The 10,550-nt window shown below is 31.2% G+C and overlaps 1 protein-coding gene across 1 annotated transcript; it reads left to right on the plus strand.

Moving 5' to 3' along the window:
* The first annotated feature begins 9,003 nt into the window (after nt 1–9,003).
* Nucleotides 9,004–9,861, plus strand: LOC113381105. Its single transcript, XM_026620084.1, has one exon. It carries the CDS (start codon nt 9,004–9,006, stop codon nt 9,859–9,861), a length of 858 nt encoding a protein of 285 aa, XP_026475869.1.
* The last annotated feature ends 689 nt before the right edge of the window (nt 9,862–10,550 follow it).

Genomic DNA, 10,550 nt, shown 5'->3' on the forward strand with positions numbered 1-10,550 from the left:
CTGTTAATATAATAATTTTATAATAACTGTTAATATAAAATGTTATTATAATAACATTTTATAATTGTTGAATATTTTAGTATGAAATATTTTAAAATGTATAGCTTTTTACTGTTAATATAATAATTTTATAATAACTGTTATTATAAAATGTTATTATAATCATTCATATAAACAAATATTTGTTTCAGAGACCGTATATCAATTTAATGAATTCAAATTTTTCTTCATATGGATCAATCGAGAATAAATCAAGCAAATTTCATAAAAATTCGGGAAACAAGTATCAATTTAAAATTTTCATCAAAACAATTATTAAAAATTAAACAATCGACAGGATGAGTGTAATGAAATAATATGAATATTTGTTCGTAATATATAAAGACTCTTTCAATCGTCGCATCTGTTTGATAAGTCGCGTATTGTTTTATACGTTTTATTGAAATCATTTCCAAAATTAATTTTTTTAAAATATTTTTCGGATTTGTATTGCTCGATCGGAGTGGAAAATATGTTTTTTTTTATTTTGTAGAATCGGTGTGGAATAAATTAAAATACTATTTTGCAAAATCTACTTTCCGAAATTATTAATCATGTTATAATATATCTACTTATATTTTTAACTTTGTGTTTCATATAGTTCCATGCATAGACATATTAGATATAGGCAATACGAATACAATATTAGCTGCAGTTATATCGAAAATAATTAAATATGTAAAAATAAATTTGCGCTTGACAAAATATTGTCGATAATTATCTTTTGAATTTTTAAATTGTTGCCTACACGCACACACATCTGCTTCGCCTGTGTACAAAAAATTCTTCGCACGTGGCACGCGTTTCGTGCCGCTGTTCAACGCTTGTTCTGTCTCTTTCAAGCATTAGCAGAAGCGCCGCTCTCTCTTTCTGCCTTTTAGGGCGGCCTAGAGGCGGTCAAATCAAAAAATGAAAAATTTAAGGCGGCCATACACGAAAAGCGGCCATAACAAAAAGCGGTCGCATTGAAAGTCCACTGAATTAAAAGGCGGCCAAATTGAAAGTCCGCTGAATTCATCCGCAGTATTGAAACTCCGCTGAGTTAAAAGACGACCGTAGTCAAAATCAGCCGAAGGCGGCCGTATTAAAAGCGAAATCGTATTAAAAAGCGGCTTTTGAAAGCTTTGTTTCCAAATTATTAATAAGTGTATAAAGTAAAAGTATAAACTTGGTGTAAGGTGTAACTTTGCCTTAAAGCAAGCTGCATGAATTTTTGAACACGTGTAAATAATCTACTTAACTATAAACAAAATATTAATTTATGAGTGCATTGCAATGTGAAAAACTGTCGCAGATTATTCAATTTTGTACAAATTTTCTAAACATGTTAGTTATTTTTTATAAATGGTTTCAAAATTAAATATTATTGGACAAGAAAAAAACGTGTAGTATGTTCATTAAGAACAGGATCCAAAATCGCCAAAAAAATTTGTTAATCAATAACTGAGAAACGACTCGACGGATCATTGACAAAAACTAATCAGCACGATTCTCAAATAGTACCTTTGTAATGGTTTTTGGATTTTCAAAATCGATTCACAAATTTAGACTATAACGTGGACGAAAAATTTGTCACTTTTGACAATCCTAAAGAAACGGCTCGGCCGATCTTGAAGCAAGAGTAACCAGCACGAGTGCTTATTGAATTTGATCGATTTTTCAAATAAGATTGCGCATTTAAAAAAAAAACGTCGACTAAAGATGAAATTTTGCTTCACGTAAAAAAGTGCTGCTAATTTTTTCAAACTGTGATAATATTTTGAAAATTAAAACGACTTGTAAGGTCGAAATATTTAGTTATATTTGAGATCATGATCTCTATCGCCAAATATCATCGTAAAAATATATTAATATGAATATTTAACAATTAAATACCAAGAAACGATGCGTCCGAGATCTCTTAAAACTAATCAGCACGATTTCCAAATGATATCTTTCAGTTTCTGAATGTTTAAAAACAATGCAGGATTTTTGGCTAAAACATGTACAAAAATTTATAGACTTTTCTGTTGATTAGAAACGGTTTGGCCGATTGTTGCACAAAACTGACAGACGGTAGTCGTTATCTAGTTACATCAAATGACTTTTAAATTTTAAATCGGCTCATATACATACTTTTTTTTACAAATTTGGTCTCGAACAATTCAGAATGACTAGAAACGTAGAGAAAACATAAAAATTACAAGTCGAGAACATATTTGATATTTTCCTATTATGTTATTTTCCGTACCCAGGCACGGCTCTGTGTACAATTGCATATGAGTTAAGTGTACATATTCGGTTAACTTTATATTCGGTTATTAACCAAAATTAATAAATTGACTTAAACGATTAATTACGAAGAAAATACCCGTACAATCTTTGCCAAAACTAATCAGTACATTCCCAAATTTTTCGAATGGTTTTTAAATATTCAAAATATATTTAGATGATTTTTAAGAAAAAGTTGAACGAACAATTATGCACTTTTCTGATAATTCTCATGATTCTACGTTCGGCGGACCAGCTCAGTTTGTGAGAAAGTGAAAGGCAAACTAGTAGTGCATGGTATCCTAAAATTAATTAAAAAAAAATATATAATTTTGAAAAACAGATTTTTGAGAAGGTAAAACTTTTGAAAAAAAAAAAACCTTTTTTAAAGATTAGATTTAATAAGTATTTTGCACTTTGTTCAAATTAATCGCGATACGTTAGCTGCGCAGAAACAAAATATCTAAGCGTGTGAGCGCCGCGTCGCAGTCAAACGGATAAACATTGGTACGGAACCCATAGATATTTGTCCAAAACACAATTTGTTCCTATTATTTATAAAATATCCGATAATTTGATGTGCATATGTCTAATGATCATTTCGTCCGCCAAATGACTTTTCTTTTACTTTCTTTTATTGGATCACCGAAAGCGCTAGACCTGCCTTTTTAAAAATTTTCAGATTTTAGTACGGTATTAGAAGTCCTGCTTAAGGCAAAATGACACTTACGGCAAATGTTGTCTCTAACAATACAGAACGACTTATTAGCATAATAATATCTAGTCAGATTTTCTGGCTGAAACAAAGTACTCCTTCGCGTAAGTAATAATAGGTTAACTTCTTAATCCGATTAAGTTAATTAATTTTAAATCGAAATTAAGTTTTGAAATGAAAATAAATAATGTCTTGAGTTATTACATTTGAATATTTGAAATGTTGTGTTAAAATTAATTAGAATTGGAAAAAACAATATAGGATATAAAAATGAAATATTGTTGGTGACTAAATGCAAAAAAAAAAAAATGGAACCGTTGACGGTTCCCAAAATTTGGGAACCAGTTCCAGAACCGGAACCGCGCTGGACCCGGTTCCGGTTCACAGCTCTAAAAGAAAGATAGGTCTGACGTATTTTGGAACCTTGAAAAAAAAAAAAGGCACATTTCACCAGAATCTAAAACTAGCCAGCCTGAATTATCTTTACACGGTTTTACTAAAGGTTTCACTATTGTTTCATATGTCCCTAAAAAAGCAAAATCAGTAATATTGATTTCTTCAATGCACCATACAAAGCAATTGGATTCACTATCAAAAAAGCCGGATATCATAATAGATTATAATAAAACAAAAGGGGGTGTCGATGAAATCGATAAAAAGTGTTCCAATTATTCGTCAAATCGTAGAACCAGACGTTGGCCTTTCGCGATTTTTTTTAGAGTCTTGGATATGAGTGGAGTCAACGCCTGTGCTCTATACTAGACCTGCACTGCTGTTCCTGATATTCCTAGAGCACGATTTCTTCGGAATCTCGCTTATAGTTTAGTTTTGCCGCACTTGAAATGCCGCGTATACAATAATAGATTACCGAGAGAATTGCGACTGACAATAGCATGCGTACTAGGTCCAAATAAGCCTCCGGTATTTGAAACAATACCCCCTGAAAGTACAGAAGCAACGAGAAAAACGTGTCAAATATGCCCATCAAGACTTAAAAGGCGTACTAAGTACAATTGCATCGAATGCCATAAGCCTATTTGTCTTGGATGTTCAAAAACGATATGCGTGGACTGCGCAGACAACAAGTAATTTGTCCCAGAATATTAATGTGATTTGAGAAGCAATTGTTACCTAAGCAAAACTATAATGTAGACTGATATTATAAATGTAAGAAATTTTCCAATTGACGTCCAAATAATCATATTGTAGCTAAGATTATTACATATATATTTTTAGCCAAGCGAAATATAGGTTATATGATTTGAACCAAATAAATACTGATTTGATTAGAAAATGTTGTATTTTTCACTTCCTTTTAATAGAATAATAATGGCAGATCATAATAAAATTTATACAATACATAATTCAGTAAATAAAAATTATCCATTTCGATTATTTAATATGCCGTCTGACATACGACACGTCATCATTTATGATACAACGAAACCACGTCAGAACTCACGTTAATAAATTAGTGCAAAAAAGAGTGTTTGTTCATATTTACAAATTAATATATATATATATATATATATATATATATATATATATATATCTTATATATAAAATTCTTCTGTAACAATGCAAGTTTCATTAATCCTCCTAAACTATAATTCGGATTTTCATGAATCTTCCTGAAGTTTGTTCGGGAAATTTTCTAGAGTGTTTTGATATATAGAAATATAGTTAGATTGTAGAAATAAATGGAAAAAATTACAAAAAACCGCTTATCATTGTTTGACATTGAAAATATTTTGGGCATTGCAAATGTCATCTGTCAAAAATTTTCCTTTACTCATGACATTATATTAGAATATGTATTATAAATTCATGATTATGAATAAAAATTATGAATATTATTGCCGAATCAGCTGAGATATGACAGAAATTAAATAAAGTATCTTTTTTCCAGATACAATTATATATTTCAGTTTAACAGATTTTGAAATACAAATGTATTTAAAATTTTTCTTCGAAGGCTATGATTTATATTTAATTAAAAGCAGATCAAAAATTGAAAAAGATATTATTACGGAAATTCAACTAAAGTATGTCTATATGTAAAGAAATTTACACGTCGTTAAAATACAGAGATATATTAAAAACAGATAGCAAGTTTTGCAACAGAATTATATTAATATTTCTAATATGCAGCTAAATTTGACTATATATGTGACATATATACTTACATATATTACATATATACTACATAATTTTGTTTAAAACCTGGTGTCTTTCTTTCCAATGTGTAGAACTCAATCTGATAATACCTCCTAAAAACCATGTCTTTTCGGCAGACTCCTATTTAACATCTCGAAGCACTATTTCAAATGATTGGTATGACACTGCTATTCAATTACTGTATGCTTAACAATTCACTCACTTTTTATCCTCTCACACGATGAATGTATATAAGCAATCTCACCCCATTACATTCAAACATTTATTAAATAAGGAATTAAATCAACCATATTCGAAGTCTCAATAATATCTTTTTCTGTCGAGACATACTCAAATGTATCAAGCGATGATGGTATTTTACATACCAAGAGATTCTTTTTTTTTTCAACTTTAACAAACTATAACAAATGTAACTGATAGTAATCGTTCTTAAAAAAAATCATGAAACAATTCTTTGTCACTCATTATGTTTTATTTATTATACTCAATGTTTAATTGAATATTATAGAAAGTTAGTCATTAAATATTGACTGCGTTGACTCAAGATCAACAACTTAAACTAACCATACGAATCTTATTCACTGCACTATGCAGTCGCAGCATAGGTAAAGAAAATCACAATCAGTTTGAGAATTGAGAGGAAACCTATGATATATTCATATACTATTTTCTATGGATATATTCATTTAGAGATATGACAGTTGAAGAAATATCAATTTACTTATAATTCGAATTTAAATGTTGATAACACTTACATATCACGATAATTATACAAACATTAACCTATAGAACTGAAAGAAAAGAATGAGATAAATATAATGAATTAAATGTATTATAATGAATGTTAATGTCAACGCTCTGTCAAGCATTATTTGTTAAAAATCATGTCCATATTGTGCTCAATTTTGTGTTAATAATTCTAAGAAAAAAATATACAACCATGTACAACTAGAATTTTTTTAAAACTAAATATTATAAATTTATCAAAGCGAGTTAGTTCGATAGATGTCTCTCCGCCCGCTAAGAGTGTCTTATCCCTGTTAACTTGATAGGATGTGGCTATGTACGGGAAAGTAGAGTCCAGGAGAGTATTAATAAGAATCAGTTATAATACAGTATTAGTGGAAGATATTGGTATTCTTCAGTTATAGTTTAAGTACAATTTGAGAGTAAGATTAAGTGATTCACATTATCCAGCGGGTTATAATATTTAAGATTTTCTTTTATCGTGCCACGATGCCACGAATTCGCAGAGGGGCAAGTAATTTTGGAAGACGTACTCGGCAAGCTCGAGCAATCTATGAACGAAGATTGAATGGGACCCATGAACAACATATGATAGACAATATGAATTTGAGAGAGCAAGTAGCAATGCCAATGAAAGTTTAGAGAGACGTACTCAACGACTGACAGATATGGCATTGAGAAATCGAGAGGTGCGACCGCCGCCATTAGAGAAAATAATCAACGACGAGTTAATAATCACAGAGCATTGGTACGTGCATCACTTTTGCGCCTGGCGTTTAATTATGATCCTGAAATTGATTATTCATCACACTCTTTAATTACCATTGGTAATATGGACAATGTATGTAAACATTGCCATGCTCTAAAATTCAAAGGAGAATCAGCAGGTTTATGTTGCGCATCAGAGAAAATTATATTGACAAAATTAACAACACCACCGGAACCTTTAAAAACTCTACTAGATGGAACAACGTCTCAATCAAAAATATTACTGAAAAAAAATCGCAAATTTAATTCATGTTTTCAGATGACGTTATTTGGTGCTACGAAAGTATTTGAAAATGAAGATGGTCGAAATTTCGAATCAACATTTAAGATACAAGGTCAAGTTTACCACCAAATCGGTTCATTGTTTCCCATGCCTGATGTGAATCCGAAATTCTTACAGATTTATTTTATGGGCGATGATGAACAACAAACAAACATGCGATGTGAATTTAATCACATACAGTTTATGAAGGAAAGAAATATTGTGAACTCTTTGGAAATATTTTTTAAAAACCATAACCAGTTGTTGTATTTGTTTAAGACTCTTTCAAGTAGACTAGAAAACGATGATTACGCTATTATTATTAGAGCAGACAAAGTGCCGATGGGAGAACATGCTGGCGCATATAATGTTCCAACAGTCAATGAAGTCGCGGTCGTAATAGCTGGTGATCTATATGAGGGGCGTGATATACGTATACAACGGAGAGATAATACCATGCAGATAATACAGGACAGTCATAGTTCTTATGATGCTTTGCAGTATCCATTGATATTTTGGAAAGGTGAAGATGGGTACTATTTAAATATTAAACAAAGGGATCCAAATACAGGTAAAAATCTTATTTTTATAAAAAAAAAACAAATAATAATAATTAAAATAATTTTAATATGTTTTATTCCAGGTGCAGAACTTGCCAAAAGTAAGTGCCATGGATTTTTACTGCTACCGATTAATGATTCGAGCTAATGAAGAAAATAACATTTTTAAATGCAGACAGCTATTCCATCAGTTCGTGGCCGACATGTATGTAAAAATTGAGAGTGAGAGATTGAGATTCATAAAGTTTATTCAAGCCAAACTCCGCGCTGAGGAATATATACATTCGCGTGATGCAGTACTTGGTAATGTAGATGCAATGAATGATATTAGTCATATTGGTACTGCATATATTCTTCCATCTTCTTATATTGGAAGTCCGCGACATATGCAGGAGTACATTCAAGATGCTATGGCTTATGTTCGTGCATATGGCAGACCTGATCTGTTCATTACCTTTACGTGCAATCCCAAATGGGATGAAACAAAAAAATTGTTGATGCCGGGACAAACAACGATGGATAGGCATAGTATAACTGCGCGAGTTTTTAAACAGAAGTTGAAATCATTGATGAATTTGATAACATCATTCTGTTTTTGGTGAAACACGCTGTTTGTTATACTCAGTAGAATGGCAGAAGAGAGGTTTACCCCATGCACATATTTTGTTGTGGTTAGTTGATAAGGTACGTTCTGTAGAGATTGCATATGCAAATATGTTCATAAAGGAAGCGACAAAGCGATATTTGCAATTAAAAGTATTAATGAGAATGATGAAATAACTCGATATAAATGGGCTGTGCATTTGGAGAACGGTCAGCGGGTATACTTTACAGAAAACAATATATTACAACAAGCTTTGACTGCTCCGAAGACTACTCTAACTGCATTTTTTAAACTTTGTAATAGATCAGATATTGCTGGAAGATTTGCTAGAACATTATTATATACAGATACACCTAAATATTTTACATGGGATAAAAAATCAAAAGATTGGGTACCTAGAAAACGAGGTATTCCTGTTTCAGGATTCGAAGGCATATATATGACAAACAATTTGGTTAGATTGTATACTGTTCATCCTAAGCAACGAGAATGCTTTTATTTACGTTTGTTGTTGATTAATGTTATAGGACCAAAATCATTCCAAAATTTGAGGACAGTCAATGGTATTTTATATGAAACTTTTTATGATGCGTGCCGTGAGTTGCACTTATTGGAGAATGATAATCAATGGGACATGACTCTTGCAGATGCAGCACTGATTTCATCTGCACATCAAATTCGACAATTATTTGCAATAATATTAACAACATGTTTTCCATCAGATGCATCTGCACTGTGGAATACACATAAAGACCCAATGAGTGAGGATATTTTGCATCGGTATAAAATTAATAATCAAAATAATAATCATGAATTTTCAGAACAAATATATAACGAAGCCTTAATAATGATTGAAAATATTTGTATCCAAATTTCGAACATGTCGCTAATTCAATTTGGCATGTCAGCACCGAGCCGAGCAGCAGTAGATATCATGAACAACGATGTTGAACGTGAACACCAGTTTGATAAAACTGCTTTAGCTACTTTTGTTGCTAATAATAAAATATTGCTTACTGCCGAGCAACAAAGTGTATATGATCAAATCAATACGTCAATTGAGGCACAACAGGGCGGATTCTTTTTTTTGAACGCACCCGGAAGCACTGGAAAAACATTTATTATTTCACTGATTCTTGCGCGTGTGCGGTCGCAAAATAATATTGCGTTGGCAATAGCTTCTTCAGGAATTGCAGCAACATTATTTGAAGGAAGACGAACTGCGCATTCGGCATTTAAGTTACCTTTAAATGTTCATGTTAACCTAGAAGAAATGTGCAACATAAAGAAGAAATCAGGAATGGCGAAAGTTTTGCGAAAATGTGAAATAATCATCTGGGATGAATGTACTATGGCGCACAAGCATTCGCTTGAAGCTCTTGATAGGTCGCTGAAAGATATCAAAAATAATAATTGTCTTTTTAGTGGCTGCTTATTGCTACTGTCTGGCGATTTCAGACAGACATTGCCCATTATTCCACGAGCGACGCGTGCTGATGAAATAAATGCCTGCTTAAAAAAGTCTTATCTGTGGCGTAAGAAATTATATCTTAGTGTTAACATTCGTGTTCAATGTCTAAATGATGCACTGGGGTCGAAATTTTCACAACAATTATTGGATATTGGTAATGGCAGAATTAATTTTTATGAAAATATAGAGTACATTCAATTCCCTGATAATTTTTGTAATATGGTTGATGGCAAAGCCAAACTAATAGAAAATATTTTTCCAATTTAAAGCATAATCATGAAGATCATGAGTGGCTACAAGAACGAGCAATTTTAGCAGCAACGAATTTGGATGTAGACGAAATGAATTTAAAAATACTACAGATACTGCCAGGATATGAATTCACATTTAAATCAGTTGATACTGTTATTGATCCTGATGAAATCGTCAATTATCCAGTCCATATTATTATTATTGAAAGTTGGTTCTCCAATTATATTATTAAGAAATTTAAATGCCCCAAAATTATGCAATGGCACAAGATTAGCAATAACAAAAATTATGGGAAACATTACAGAGGCAATTATACTGGGCGGAAAATTCAAAGATGATGTTGTTCTTTTGCCTAGAATACCACTAATTCCTTCGGAATCAGTAATACTTTTTAAAAGACTGCAGTTTCTTATACATTTATATATATTTATAAATTTAGAAAATCCGTGCTTTAATCACGGACAGCTATATATTGCTTGCTCAAGAGACAGAAACCCAAATAATTCATATATTTATACACCTAATAATCTCACCAAGAATATTGTATATCCTTTGGCATTACGATAAACCTTACTACATTAAAAGTTTAAAATAAAAAAAAGAATTATAAACTATATTAAGATTAATTATATAATTAATATTAATTATATTAACATTAATTATTGGAATTGCATTCCTGAATATAATATTGTTAAATTGTACAT

The sequence above is a fragment of the Ctenocephalides felis genome, unplaced genomic scaffold, assembly GCF_003426905.1.
Source record: "Ctenocephalides felis isolate EL2017-DRISC unplaced genomic scaffold, ASM342690v1 CF-g0.4_SCAFFOLD_02586, whole genome shotgun sequence".
In the NCBI taxonomy this organism is placed as follows: domain Eukaryota; kingdom Metazoa; phylum Arthropoda; class Insecta; order Siphonaptera; family Pulicidae; genus Ctenocephalides; species Ctenocephalides felis.